This window comes from Daphnia magna, linkage group LG4, assembly GCF_020631705.1.
Source record: "Daphnia magna isolate NIES linkage group LG4, ASM2063170v1.1, whole genome shotgun sequence".
Lineage (NCBI taxonomy): Eukaryota > Metazoa > Arthropoda > Branchiopoda > Diplostraca > Daphniidae > Daphnia > Daphnia magna.
The window spans coordinates 10,038,298-10,052,057 of record NC_059185.1 but is presented as its reverse complement, the minus strand read 5'-3'; the positions used below and the strand labels follow the sequence as shown (position 1 = coordinate 10,052,057).

At 39.1% G+C, this 13,760-nt stretch overlaps 4 protein-coding genes, 4 long non-coding RNA genes and 1 pseudogene across 8 annotated transcripts in view; 5 read left to right on the top strand and 4 right to left on the bottom strand.

Annotated features, from left to right (window-relative positions):
• Positions 1-401: 401 nt before the first annotated feature.
• LOC116922032 lies at positions 402-881 on the bottom strand. The gene is made up of 2 exons (XR_004393796.2): positions 805-881; positions 402-674 (listed from the first exon to the last, which is right to left on the bottom strand). It is a non-coding gene; the product is annotated as an uncharacterized LOC116922032 (long non-coding RNA).
• On the top strand, positions 874-2,762 carry LOC123471608 (annotated as a pseudogene).
• Positions 2,763-2,929: 167 nt separating this feature from the next.
• Positions 2,930-4,367, top strand: LOC123471405. Its single transcript, XM_045172640.1, has 5 exons — positions 2,930-3,514; positions 3,596-3,730; positions 3,793-4,092; positions 4,196-4,206; positions 4,281-4,367. Exons 1-5 carry the CDS (start codon positions 2,974-2,976, stop codon positions 4,365-4,367), a joined length of 1,074 nt encoding a protein of 357 aa, XP_045028575.1. The 5' UTR covers positions 2,930-2,973.
• A 69-nt stretch (positions 4,368-4,436) lies between these two features.
• LOC123471610 lies at positions 4,437-6,112 on the top strand. The gene is made up of 2 exons (XM_045173267.1): positions 4,437-5,597; positions 5,653-6,112. The coding sequence occupies exons 1-2, from the start codon at positions 5,259-5,261 to the stop codon at positions 5,926-5,928; spliced, it is 615 nt and encodes a 204-aa protein (XP_045029202.1). The 5' UTR covers positions 4,437-5,258; the 3' UTR covers positions 5,929-6,112.
• Positions 5,945-7,501, bottom strand: LOC123471621. Its single transcript, XR_006646419.1, has 2 exons — positions 7,385-7,501; positions 5,945-7,250 (listed from the first exon to the last, which is right to left on the bottom strand). It is a non-coding gene; the product is annotated as an uncharacterized LOC123471621 (long non-coding RNA).
• A 720-nt stretch (positions 7,502-8,221) lies between these two features.
• LOC123471612 lies at positions 8,222-8,473 on the top strand. Its single transcript, XR_006646409.1, has 2 exons — positions 8,222-8,308; positions 8,423-8,473. It is a non-coding gene; the product is annotated as an uncharacterized LOC123471612 (long non-coding RNA).
• Positions 8,474-9,029: 556 nt separating this feature from the next.
• On the bottom strand, positions 9,030-11,858 carry LOC123471603 (ubiquitin carboxyl-terminal hydrolase 32-like). Its single transcript, XM_045173255.1, has 7 exons — positions 11,749-11,858; positions 11,441-11,688; positions 11,137-11,380; positions 10,878-11,069; positions 10,346-10,777; positions 10,196-10,288; positions 9,030-10,135 (listed from the first exon to the last, which is right to left on the bottom strand). Exons 1-7 carry the CDS (start codon positions 11,749-11,751, stop codon positions 9,926-9,928), a joined length of 1,422 nt encoding a protein of 473 aa, XP_045029190.1. The 5' UTR covers positions 11,752-11,858; the 3' UTR covers positions 9,030-9,925.
• LOC123471615 lies at positions 11,795-12,890 on the top strand. Its single transcript, XR_006646413.1, has 2 exons — positions 11,795-12,308; positions 12,391-12,890. It is a non-coding gene; the product is annotated as an uncharacterized LOC123471615 (long non-coding RNA).
• Positions 12,891-13,593: 703 nt separating this feature from the next.
• LOC116922029 (protein ST7 homolog) overlaps positions 13,594-13,760 on the bottom strand; it is a 494-nt gene continuing 327 nt past the window's right edge. Inside the window, exons 2-3 of the mRNA XM_045172639.1 lie at positions 13,695-13,760; positions 13,594-13,626 (exon numbers count right to left, since the gene is read on the bottom strand). The exon at positions 13,695-13,760 is cut by the window's right edge and continues 32 nt beyond it. Coding sequence (XP_045028574.1) covers positions 13,594-13,626; positions 13,695-13,760 — 99 coding nt within the window. The remainder of the gene's footprint in view (positions 13,627-13,694) is intronic.

Genomic DNA, 13,760 nt, shown 5'->3' with positions numbered 1-13,760 from the left:
TCGGCCTCTGGACATCCGCAATATCACTCGAAAGCACGCAACAGCCACGATCATGTATCACACCGCGAATTGGCCATCTCCTCCGCGACCTGCATGCCCGGGAGCCTCTGCTATTCTTGCAACCCCTCGACTTCGTGTGGACGTGGCATACACAACCTGATGTCCTGACAACGTTCTCCTCTAGAACACGGTTTAAGCTTTGTCTTTCAGCTTTGCGGGAACAGTGACGCTCATCATCGAATGCCCACGTCTTCCAAACTACAAGAGCACACTGTTCCACAACCTAAACTTGAATGCGAAGCCTTATATACCGCTAATTTAGCGCAGAAAATAAGTAGTTGACGCTTAGCTCTCGTCCCAAGACTTTCATTGAAAAAACAAAAAATTCACCAGGTGGAGGGTAATTCTAAAAAATGAACTATATTGGAAATCACCTAAGCAACATAGTAGTGAAGATTTTAACTTAATAAATGTAAACCGTATTGATAAAATTTATATTTGCTAATACTGAATAAAGCTCTGGCACTACAGCAGTACATGCGCTGTCATGCTCCAAATTCCAGCTGATCATCACATACTTACGGACTGCCGCAAGACCAACTTGGCTGAATGCCGTATTCTGTAACTGAAACCTAAGGCCTGGTAGCTGGTATTGCGCTTATAGGTGGCCTATCCTTCAAAAGAAAGAGAAGTGTGTCATCAAGCGACGCACACGGAGATATCCAAAAGTGATAAGCAGCTCTGGTAAACAAAGCAGGCTCCAAAAGCTTAAACACCAGGTGTCAGTCCAAAGCATAGACTTACCACGTTTTGCATTGTTTCAAGAAGCGATGCTAGGCCCGGTGTATTAAAGAAGGCCGGTCACGGTGAATCTTGCCCAGAAAAACCAAATTAAAAAGAAAAAATTCTTCATTTTGATTGGAAACTATTTGATTGATTTAAAGAATGAGGCTTACCGTAATGCTTTCGAAGATCGCGAAATTTTCTACAGATTATTCTAATCTTCCTGAATCCTATATTAAACGAGCGATGAGACAAGTAATTACTTAATTTCTTACAACTCCCCAGGCTGAATTCATACTGGATGCATTGTTTAATTTTTTTACATTTGGCAGTATTTTGTGTGATTGACTGTATTTCTCTTTGACATTACAGGTTTATTGGGAAGCACCAAGAGATTTGCCACAATATCTGCCTGTAACTCTAGAAAAGAAAAAGTTTAGGTAAGGTTTTCCATTTTTCTTAAAACGTTTGAGAGAACATTTTTGTTTGAGTGCACACATGTTAGTTTTTAGATGTCCTTTTGATTATAACAATTATCAAATTAACTATTTTTTAGGTACACCATGAATCGACCATGGACGGAAGAGTTTCGGAGACAAAATCTTAGCCGAAGGAAAAAAGTTTTTGTTGAGCCACTTAAAGAATGGACATTTTTAGAGGAGATAGAGTACAGAAGAAATCAAATTAATTTCTTATTCTTTTGTTGAATATTTTGTAACCTTGTATAATGTATGAATTAGGTAGAAGTCTTGGTTGGAAAAGATAAAGGAAAGATAGGATTGGTGAGCCAAATCATCGAGGTAATGATAAGAAATTAATTAAAAATTTGATTAATTGTATCATAAAGCAACAGTCACTAATTCTGTATTTTTTACACATTTTCTCTATTTTCAGGAAAGGAATTGGGTTGTTGTTGAAGGCTTAAACGTGCATTACAGGTGGATTGGAAAGACCGATGATTACCCGGGTACAGTAATTCAGTCAGAAGCACCTCTTTTGGTCACGAATGAGGTTGCATTGGTTGATCCTTCCGATGAGTAAGAACACCGTTTATGATAGTGTTATATTACGACTAATAATATTTTTCGGATGTAGTAAAGGGACTAAAGTAGAATGGCGGTTTACAGAGCAAGGAGAGAAAGTACGAGTTTCCAAAAGAACGGGTCATATAATACCAGTGCCGATATCAGCTTCGGAAACTATTGACTTTAAAGCAAAGGCTGGATACCCAGGTAAATGTCCTTTGTAGTTCTTTAAAATATAGGATGCAATCACAACATCATCACAACATTCTCTATTCTTGAACTGGTTGCTGAAAGAAACTCGGGAGATGCGAAGGTCTTCGGTTTAATTATTTCACAAAGAAAGTGTATCGATTTTATTTTATTTTTTTATTAGGTTTTGGAGCTCTGCCAACATTATTTGCACGTTCATAATTCGGGCATTAATTGTCAGTCTGACACTGAATCGGATTTTGATTTCGGATCGGATTATGGTGCCATTTCCTTGGCCCACAAACGTGAAGGTCTCAGCAAGTGTCTTGAGCTGATGGTTTACTTTTTGGACGTGCACATCTTTATCGTACCTTCGACCGTTATCCGAGAAGGATGGAGCATTATGGCTGACATCGTGAGATGGATTTGTATGCAAGGTTCGTTACGTTCCCGTATAATTTTCCTCACGTGCGCGCTTGTTAAAGATTGTTTACGCGCTAACTAATCTTTTCAGGGACGGACGATTGCCTGCGTTCTGTGGTAGATCTTTGGCATAATGATAGGAAAAGGTGGTGGCTATGCTTCCGTCTTCCACGTTCCGGGCCTCCTTTGAATTTACCACATGGTGACGCAGAATTTCTCTCCAACAAAGTATTTGTCTGCTACGTTTTGGAATCCCATCATCATCCGTTTGTCGCCACCCTAAGGGAACATCCAGAGTGCAAATTACTGAAATCCCTCATTAAACAGCTAAGCCATCACAAAGTCATGTTTGATTCCAGACTTGAACCAATTCTCAGAGCGAAATGGACCGATCCACCTATACCATTAATATCCTCACCCCACCTCCCTCTTTTTCCAAAAAAAAAAAAAAAAAAAATATAAAAGCTCTGAAAAAACGAAGGGAGTTTACAAATTTCATCTTGACCTCAGCACCTCTCAAAGAAAGGGGGAGTACAAAACGTTAGCCAGAGTTATGAAAGATACTGCCGGTATTTTGGAGCTTCCAATTGACGATCTGTTGGCTAAACGATATGAGAAGAGAATGAGGATGACTGTCCAATCGAGATTTCTCGGGATGACTCGCTCGTCAAGAAGTGCGGCACTGTCAGCTGGTGGTTCGGTCTGTTCTTTGGATTCCCGAGATTCTTTTTTGGATTTGTCGGAAAATGAAACGGATGACTCGGATGCGGCCAGCAACAGGTCTTCGCCCATCGAAACTGAAGACGACGATACTTTCAATTTTCCTGAGTTAAATCCGAATCTTTTGGCAAAAATTGAAGCCGCGAAACAACGTTGGAGAGTATTTTTTGATTCCCGTCGGTGGAACCCGTTATCCGAAGACGAAATTTCAGATCGTGCCTGTGAAGATTTCCCTTCAGATGACGATTACGCTCCGTCTTCCTGTTGCGACGATTCGGATTTCAGTAGCATTGAAAACCAAGCAGATGAGAGTGAAACAGATGGCCGATCGGAAACATATTTTGACTCTTCCCTTTATCTTGCATCAGAAGACTGTAAGTTATTCAATAAGTATCACATAAAAATAAATTTGACAATGGCATCCAAAATATATGTATTTTTTTTCTTGTTTTTAGATTCCGATGCGCCGAGTCCTCCAGCTTCCTCGTTTTCGAGTGTGTCTACCCCTTTGTTGCAGTTTTCAGGTGCGCCAAGCCAACCGAAGGAAGTTATTCGGAACGAAGATCGTTATCCTCTCATGGAACTCGTCAGTAAGTATTGAATTTAATTGTGTATGACATATATTTTTGTGTTTAACATGATTCTGTCACAGGTTTCAGCGTTCGTAGCAATAGCTCAACAGATGACATTGCCGAGAATATCAATCGAGTTATAAAAAAGCTCGATGTTGACATGTATTGCGCTAATACTGCCATGAAGCCCAGCAGTATGGAACAAGAAGAAGAGGAGTATGTGGTCGAAGAAGAAATCGAAATCCCTCAAGAAACATTAGTCAAAAGAACTAGCCAGAATTACAGCGCAACATCTGGTATTCAGCTAAGCAGCTACGCGTGTGTATTGGAAGAAAACACCGACCGTCCAGAGCTGTCTTTCGGTTCTAATCTAAACAGAAGTAATTACTCATTTTTTTCGTTGATGCGTAATGTAATGCCGCATTGTTTGGCAGGCTTTTTCGGGATTTCGGGTCTTAAGTCCTGACATGTTCGCTTCTGCAGTGAAGGCGAAGGTAATCCCTTATTTATTTAGATTCTCAATCGATTTTTTTAACAGTTTTAATTTATTTCGCATTTTTACTTTTAGAAGAAAAATCGACTCAGCTGTTCATCAACGAAAACCACCCAACCCCCATTTTTCACCCCCACTGCCAATAGCTGGTTCTACGCCTAAACTAGTACACAAGGCAAAGAGCACTAACGATTCCAATTCTTCGCAATTGGGAAGACTACAGCCAAAAAAAATTTTTGACTAAAACCAGAGAAAAGTCTTTGTCGGATAGCTCTTCGTCGAAAAATGGTAAAAGGGATACCACGCAAAGTAGTAACCGCAAATTTTCCATTTTAGGCGGATGGAAGGTTTTGGAGGAAAGTGCGCAAGAAGAATCGCGGACATTACAAGATGTTTTTTGCCTTCAACTTCTAGTTCGAAGCGTTTGCCTACGCCAGGACCCGTCACACATAGCAAAGCGTCACGTACCCATTCTGACATTACAAATCCAGAAGTTGAAGCAATGCCAGAAACTGTTAATACTGTTCGCAAAAAGAAACGACAAATTGGTAATGCCAAAAAGTGGATTCAGTTTCTGCTCTCCAGGAAATATCTGTGAGTGAGACGAACCGTGTTGCTGATGTTGAAACTACGGAAGTGCTCTTACCTTCTGCACAGGAACCTTCTAAGCCAAAGCCGAAAAAATCTCGTATCGAATCGACAGCGAGGAAATGTCACACTCGAGTAAGAGATCCCAATTTTATATCGGAATCTGACAACGAATCACGCGTTTCAGCTTCAAAAGCCCTACCGCGTAAGAAAGCACCAGTCAAAAGCAAGGTTGCTGATACTGTTTCTCTCGAAGAAAATACAACGGCAAAGTGTTCCTCTGAAAATTTTCCTGCAAAGAAAACACAATCTACCGGCAAAAAATCAAAAACAAAGAAATCGACAAAAACCATTTCTAACGGAAAAAAAGAGCTACCCACTTCAAACGAATTGAATTCCTCAGATTCTGTATCTGCTGATGCACTTATCGAAAAAATCCTTGCTGAATCTAGAAGTTTCACTTCTATGGCAACGCCTGGTACAGAAAAGCCAAAGGCGAAAGTAACTCGACGCAAATTGTCTACGGATTCACGCCCGTCAAAAAAAGCAAAAATTTCCGAAGAGCCAATAGATGTCGCACTTTCCGTCGAAGAAATTATGTTGAAATATTCTGGCGATGACAGCACGGAGGGTAAATCGAAAGATATAACCTCTACGAAACGTTCAAAATTCAAAGCTGGGTCAAAGCCTCTTGGCGAGTCATCCGCGATGGACAAGAAATCATCGCCAAAGAAGAACATCAAGGTAAACAAATCGAAGGAAAACAGAAGCAAAACAAAATCGTCGGAAAACGGCGACATTGATGTAAGTCGATTACAATGTGTGTTCTTGGCTATTTTGATTCATGATGAATTCTTAGGTACCTAATCCGGAAGCTACCATGAAGACCTCAGCAACAGCGAAAAAGAAGAGTGCAAAGAAAATGACTTCGGTTGCTCAGGAGTCATTTTCGGAAGAATTCGATCCACTGAGTTTCGTAGAAGAACTCCTGCATGAGAGCCATGGTGCTTCCCGGAATTCCATGCCACCTACCTCACCGCCTAAAGGGAAACCTGTAAAGGGACAGAAAGCATCAGTTCAAGAACCTAAATCTGTAGCTAAACGGCCATCTAAACAACGGAAAGCTCTTTCATAGTTGCTAAAATACGTTCGTTAAATATTTTTATTTAGAAGTAACTTAAGAAAAAACTAAAAAACTCCATTAAACAAAATGATAATTTCCCGAAAACAATTTTCTGCTGAAAAACGGAATATTTGCTCAAATCTGTGGTAATCCGAGTGGAATCACATTGCTATGAATATATATACATTTCGTTATACCTCTGGCGAGACTCGAACTCGCAATCCCCGGCTTAGGAGGCCGGTGCCTTATTCATTAGGCCACAAGGGCTATTTAACTCTAATTTCAGCTTTAACTCAAATTTCAGCTTTAACTCAATGTAACGAGGGTGACTAGGAAGCTTGATAAAGTCGTGGTAAATAGGCTACTTTTATCTACTGAGACGCTCGTTGCAGCCTATAAAGAGCTACAAATATATCAAACTTTTACGTTTAGAATCAGCACAAGAAAAATACTGTCAATCCTATAAAGGACAAAAAACAAAACAAAAATTTAAAAAAATGATTTTTTTTGTAAGTTTACGAGAATGAAAAATTATTAGCTTTTCCGTATTCACCCAAGGAAAGGTGTCATCTTCCGACAACCTGTTACGCTAGATCTATGCTTCTACGGACCAAGCACATGATGAAATTGGAAGTACTTCACCATTGATGAACCGTCCCTTCGGCCTCTGGACATCCGCAATATCACTCGAAAGCACGCAACAGCCACGATCATGTATCACACCGCGAATTGGCCATCTCCTCCGCGACCTGCATGCCCGGGAGCCTCTGCTATTCTTGCAACCCCTCGACTTCGTGTGGACGTGGCATACACAACCTGATGTCCTGACAACGTTCTCCTCTAGAACACGGTTTAAGCTTTGTCTTTCAGCTTTGCGGGAACAGTGACGCTCATCATCGAATGCCCACGTCTTCCAAACTACAAGAGCACACTGTTCCACAACCTAAACTTGAATGCGAAGCCTTATATACCGCTAATTTAGCGCAGAAAATAAGTAGTTGACGCTTAGCTCTCGTCCCAAGACTTTCATTGAAAAAACAAAAAATTCACCAGGTGGAGGGTAATTCTAAAAAATGAACTATATTGGAAATCACCTAAGCAACATAGTAGTGAAGATTTTAACTTAATAAATGTAAACCGTATTGATAAAATTTATATTTGCTACTACTGAATAAAGCTCTGGCACTACAGCAGTACATGCGCTGTCATGCTCCAAATTCCAGCTGATCATCACATACTTACGGACTGCCGCAAGACCAACTTGGCTGAATGCCGTATTCTGTAACTGAAACCTAAGGCCTGGTAGCTGGTATTGCGCTTATAGGTGGCCTATCCTTCAAAAGAAAGAGAAGTGTGTCATCAAGTGACGCACACGGAGATATCCAAAAGTGATAAGCAGCTCTGGTAAACAAACAAAGCAGGCTCCAAAAGCTTAAACACCAGGTGTCAGTCCAAAGCATAGACTTACCACGTTTTGCATCGTTTCAAGAAGCGATGCTAGGCCCGGTGTATTAAAGAAGGCCGGTCACGGTGAATCTTGCCCAGTGTGCCCTTTTGTGATTTGTCACCATTTTGGTGATTTGGGTTTGGTTTCAAATGGTGTCAGAAATAATGTGATTTTTGGTGTTTTTGTATTTTTGGAATTTTGGAATATAAAACAAAATTTATTTAAGTTGCTCAAATTCTAGTTTGACATTTTGATTGTTAAAATTTTAATTAACCTTACTTGGCAAACAAAAGGGGAGGTTTAAATTTTAATTTTAAGAGGGGGGGGGCACTGGCTGTCTGCAGTCAAGACCACACAACTAACCATGTCAACATTGTATTGGTTTTACAGTGCTAATGCTAGGCTATATAAGTATATATGGTTGTTTATGTTTAAATAATTCAAAATAAGTCTGATCCTCTGACAAAGTGAGGAAATTTTTTCAAGCCCGGGGGGGAAAAAAAAAAAAAAAAAAAAAAAAAAAAAAAAAAAAAAAAAAAAAAAAAAATAAATTAAATTAAAAAAAAAAAAAAAATTTTATTTTTTTTTTATTTAAAATAAAAAAAAAAAAAAAAAAAAAAAAAAAAAAAAAAAAAAAAAAAAAAAAAAAAAAAAAAAAAAAAAAAAAAAAATTTTAAAAAAAAAAAAAAAAAAAAAATTTTTTTTTTTTTTTTTTTTTTTTTTTTTTTTTAAATTTAAAAAATAAAAAAAAAAAAAAAATTTAAATTTATTTAAAAAAAAAAAAAAAAAAAAAAAAAAAAAAAAAAAAAAAAAAAAAAAAAAAAAAAAAAAAAAAATTTTTTTTAATAAAAAAAAAAAATTACCGTAATGCTTTCGAAGATCGCGAAATTTTCTACAGATTATTCTAATCTTCCTGAATCCTATATTAAACGAGCGATGAGACAAGTAATTACTTAATTTCTTACAACTCCCCAGGCTGAATTCATACTGGATGCATTGTTTAATTTTTTTTACATTTGGCAGTATTTTGTGTGATTGACTGTATGTTCTTTGAATTAGGTTTATTGGGAAGCACCAAGAGATTTGCCACAATATCTGCCTGTAACTCTAGAAAAGAAAAGTTTAGGTAAGGTTTTCTTTTAAAAAAAAATTTTTTTTTTCAAATCATTTTTTAGGTACACCTGAATGGACATGGACGGAAGAGTTTCGGAGACAAAATCTTAGCGAAGGAAAAAGTTTTTGTTGAGCCACTTAAAAATGTTGATTAATTTTTATAGTAGGTACAGAATAAAGCAAATTAATTTCTTATTTTTTGTTGAATATTTTGTAACTTGTATAATGTTGAATTAGGTAGAAGTCTTGGTTGGAAAAGAAAAAGAAAAAAAAGGGTTGGGGAAACAAAAAAAAAAGAAAAAAAAAAAAAAAAAAAAAAAAAAAAATTAATAAATAAAAAAAAAAACTAATTCTGTATTTTTTACACATTTTCTCTATTTTCAGGAAAGGAATTGGGTTGTTGTTGAAGGCTTAAACGTGCATTACAGGTGGATTGGAAAGACCGATGATTACCCGGGTACAGTAATTCAGTCAGAAGCACCTCTTTTGGTCACGAATGAGGTTGCATTGGTTGATCCTTCCGATGAGTAAGAACACCGTTTATGATAGTGTTATATTACGACTAATAATATTTTTCGGATGTAGTAAAGGGACTAAAGTAGAATGGCGGTTTACAGAGCAAGGAGAGAAAGTACGAGTTTCCAAAAGAACGGGTCATATAATACCAGTGCCGATATCAGCTTCGGAAACTATTGACTTTAAAGCAAAGGCTGGATACCCAGGTAAATGTCCTTTGTAGTTCTTTAAAATATAGGATGCAATCACAACATTGATTGACAAAGATTATCAGTGTACATGCATATAAACGCATTATTATTATTTGAAATTGCACGGGGGAAACGCGTAAAATCACGGATAATTTTGCAGACATAATAACTATTATACATGCATTCATTTACAGAACAAGAAAAGGACACACGGGCTGCAGACATGTCTGAACATACCTACATCCCGCAAAGCAAAACATTTGAAATGGACTTAATGGAGCATTACAGACTGGAATGAAGTCAACTGCTTGTGTCACTGTAGAGAAATAGTTTGAATATAAAGGAAACAAAGCTTTCGTGTCAATCAAACGTTCATACCTGTTGGGATTTTTCATGAGTTATTTGCACCGCAATATATGTAAACACGCGTTTTGATACACTGGGAACAAAGGCACAAAAACAAACAACAAGCAACAACTACCGCTCAATGGATTATTATAAAGGTAAATAAAGTAGTATGGGAACCAACTACATTTGAACTCTCTACAAACAGAAATTTCTATATGAATGGCCATCATTATTGAAACGACACCAAAAAGAACGCATTTATCCATCACTTACTAGTGGAAAGTTTGACCTTTGCGAGTGACTAGAGCGCGATCTTAAGCGTACCATTTTGCTCTTTGAGGTGAAACTCATTATTAAAAACTGAAATATAAGGGCTGAATACGTCAAGAATGCATCACATGATGCAGCACTTTTTGCCTTCTTCTTCTTCTAAACCACTGACTGCGACTGCTACTTTGCCCGATGTAGATTCACTATTGGCGCTTTCAGCCGAACTCGTACTAGGTTCACGTAATTTAGGGAGGTATGCCTTCATATCAATACCGTCTCGCTCAAAAAACAACATATAAGCAGTCTGTCCTTCAATCTGATTAGCCGAGGATTCCTAAAAACCGAAATATTCAAGATTAGCTTCAGACGAAATTATTTCACAATCAAAGCGTACCTTGCACGTAGAGTCATTGTAGTAGAACCATTTACCGTTAGGATTCTTGGCATAGGAGATGTAATGGCCTCCTCCCATAATACCCGAATGACACTAAAATTTTTGAAAATTTCATTAGTCGTAATGTTGCTGATTAAAATTATTATTTACCACAGCAGCGTAAAGGCTGTAAGTAATGTCTAGCTTGTTATAGCCTGGTAGGAGCCGGTGTTGATGAAAATCAATAAGATCCTCATCATGGACCGGATGAGTGATAAGCGACGTGGATTCGAGACGCTTACGAGTAGATTCGTTGCCGGTGATCACTTCCCGAATATTTGGTGGATGCCCGTTGGAATAAGGGACGGACGAGGAAATGGAATGTTTAGTTGAAATATCATTTGAATCGTCCTTGCTTGATTCTGCCACCCCGTTCGGTGGCATGGAAGAAGAAGAAGCTATTTGTCGATGGCGTACTAGCGTTTCGCTAGGAATTGCTGCTAAGAATTCGGTGAAATCCAAATTGTTATGTGGAAACTGAACAGCCTTGTGAGACTTAATCCAACGGTGGTTGACGAACTGGAATCGTTTCAGATGAACGATCTAGATAAACAATAGTTAGTTGCTCACTTATGCTTTCACACGATTGATTTCATAATAATAACAAGAAAAATAATAATAATTTATAGCTTTTCAAAATTACCAGTATTGGGGGCAATCTCCAGATTTGTAGCTTTTTGGTAGCTGGCTGGTGGGTGGCGCATTTAGGACAGTAGTACTTTTCATCCCCTGAGAGTTGCTCTTCTCGCGTGAAAGCTTGCAAGCACTGCTCTAGACTGACTGGTTCTGTTTGTTGGTGAAGAGCTTTGGCTACACTGGGATCTTCGTCAAATACCTGATGGGCATGTATCTGACGACATTAACAGCAAGTCTTTCAACAATGAAAGATTAAGCGAGTTTACCTTTTCAAGCGACGTCTGATAACGGAGATGAAGAGCAGTCGGTTCCCAATCAACGGCGATGCAATAATTAAGGACGCCTTCGATATAGGATGAATTGGTCTCACTACCATTTGGTAGGGGGTCAGGCGTTGGAGCCAGCGGGCATCCTTTACAGAATTTGGTCCATGGACAAATACCACAATGGATTCCATTGGCCTGTACAACTTTTAGGGTGAAAGGGAACTCGTAGCCCAGACTATCATCGCTGCATATAAGATGAATAGATGCAAAATACAATGAAATTGTAAATATAACCAATAGTTACCAGTCATGGGCGTGATTTGGAAGTGTGCCACTGTCAGTAGGGGGTGAAGGCGAGACCAGCCGAGACACCAGCGTCCACACACACCGATACAAATCTTGGCTCGTCGTTTGTAGAACTAACATTCTGTTTCGTTCATCTCCTGAAGATGGGACGCCATCTGTTCTCCATGCTAAGGGAACCAATAGCGGTAAACCGAAGAGACTAGGTCGCGTTTTGTGTGGCGAGACGAAATAGAGATCTTGTCGTATCTGAAAGACAATAAAGGTTAGAAAACGAAAGAAATGCTATGTTCTAGAAAACAAAGAAACCATTTTCCGGTGATAGACAACCAAAAAGAGGCTCCCATTCCGAGAGAGACGCTTAGTTCTTGAGTACTGCTATTGTTACTCGTCAAACTAACTGGACTTCCTAATCCACCACTGCCGCTGCTGGTACTAGCCAAACTCGAACGATCGCCGTTGCGCTCATCATTAGTTCCTCCATTTGTTACTGGCTGTTGGATGGCTGTTGATCTTTGCGGCAGGGATTCTTGTCCAGGAGAGGTACCGTTCTAAGTTTAAATTGAACAAATTAATTGACGATTAATAAAATTTACAAACGAAATGCCACGAAGCCATACAAAACACGGTACATTGACCACGACGTACATCAAGGAAGGTATTGGGTAAATCAGCTACAGAATATTCTAATCCACTGTATAAGGCATTACATACGATATATCAAGGAAGTTAATCTACAATAAAACATCGGTTTGCGGCAAAACGTAGAAACCCAAAGAAACTTGCCAAATACCCATAGGCGTTACAGTATGCAAGTTGGCAGAAAAGAGTTAACGTGACATGTGGCTTCAGAATAAAACGTGAAAAGGGTAAGTAAAAACAAGAGACAAAATTTGGAGAAACGTCGAGATGGCACATCCCAAACCATTTACTTGCGTAACCTACTATTAGACAGATGGACTAGAACTGGGGCCGAACAAACAGGACAATAAGCAGAAAATAATAATAATAAGGGGAGAGTACCTTCCTACAGAATACGGTGCTCATCACGTTCATGCAGATACCGACGGGTCGTCTTACCTCCGAGCTGGTGGTGGTAGCGGTGGTGTCCCCTCCCTTGTCAACGACTTTTGCTATTTGATTATTGGAGTGATGGCCTATTTTGTTGTTATTTCGATTGGCATCTTTGGCTCCACTGTCTGGAGCACCGATGTTGCCGCCATTCGCCGGTAGAAGTTGGATCACTTCAGTCGAGCTTAGCACCTGGTACGCGAATAAGGCTAATCCAGACGTCGGTCGAACTTTGCTGTTGACTCCCGGAAACGTCTGAAGAAGAACATAAAGGTATGTTTAATTGAAATCGAAAAATTTCTTATGACCATGAAAATTGCCTTGATCATTGCTCCAGACACTTCTGCAAATAAAAGATGATCGGGAGAGATTTGGCACAAGGAGGCTAATCTTTCTTTAAGTAAGAGATACGTAGCATCCATGGGTAAACGAAGACCATATTTGACTGGCAACGATCCATCCAACCGAAGGACTATGTCAAAAAAGAAAAATCATGCCTACTCACACTGATCTATTATTTATTGCGTGCAGTAAAGCTTACCAACGACCTCGACATGGACGTAACTTTCTAGAGGTAGAGGCAGTGACAAGTAGTTGAATGGATCAAAGCGTACGCTTTCACGTTGGCACACCCCGCAGGTGACTTTCGATTTTAATTGGCCGTGGAAGAGTTCCACAACAAACCCCGGCAGGACATCTTAAAGACATCGTTTTCTAGTCTTCCTTTATCTTGTCCCAATTATAGGCCTGACGGGACATCTTAAAGACATCTTTATTTTGTCAGGCAGGTCCCTGTCCCAAAGTATCCCCGACAAGACATCCAAAAGACATCTTTTTTTGTTCTGGCATGCCCTTGTCCTAAAGTATCCCCGGCAGGACGTCTTTAAGCCATCCATTTTTAGTCTTCTTTTGTCTTGTCCCAAAAGTAGGTCTGACGGGACATCTTAAAGCCATCTTTTTTTTGTCAGGAATGTCCTTGTACCAAAATACCCCTAACAAGACATCCTAAGGACATCTTTTTTTAGTCCGGGATGTCTTTTGGACTACCGGATATCCTTGGGATGTCTTAAAGATTACCCGTTGCTATGTGGGAATAGGTGTAACTTCCTTGGTTAACTAATAATAACAGGCAAAAAATAACACTTTTGAAAATGAAAGTTTTGCAAATAAAGGAAACTGCCTATATCGCGAAACATTTTCACGGCTTCCTTCAATTTGCCTAGCTTCCTTGCACACATCGCAAGGCGTCG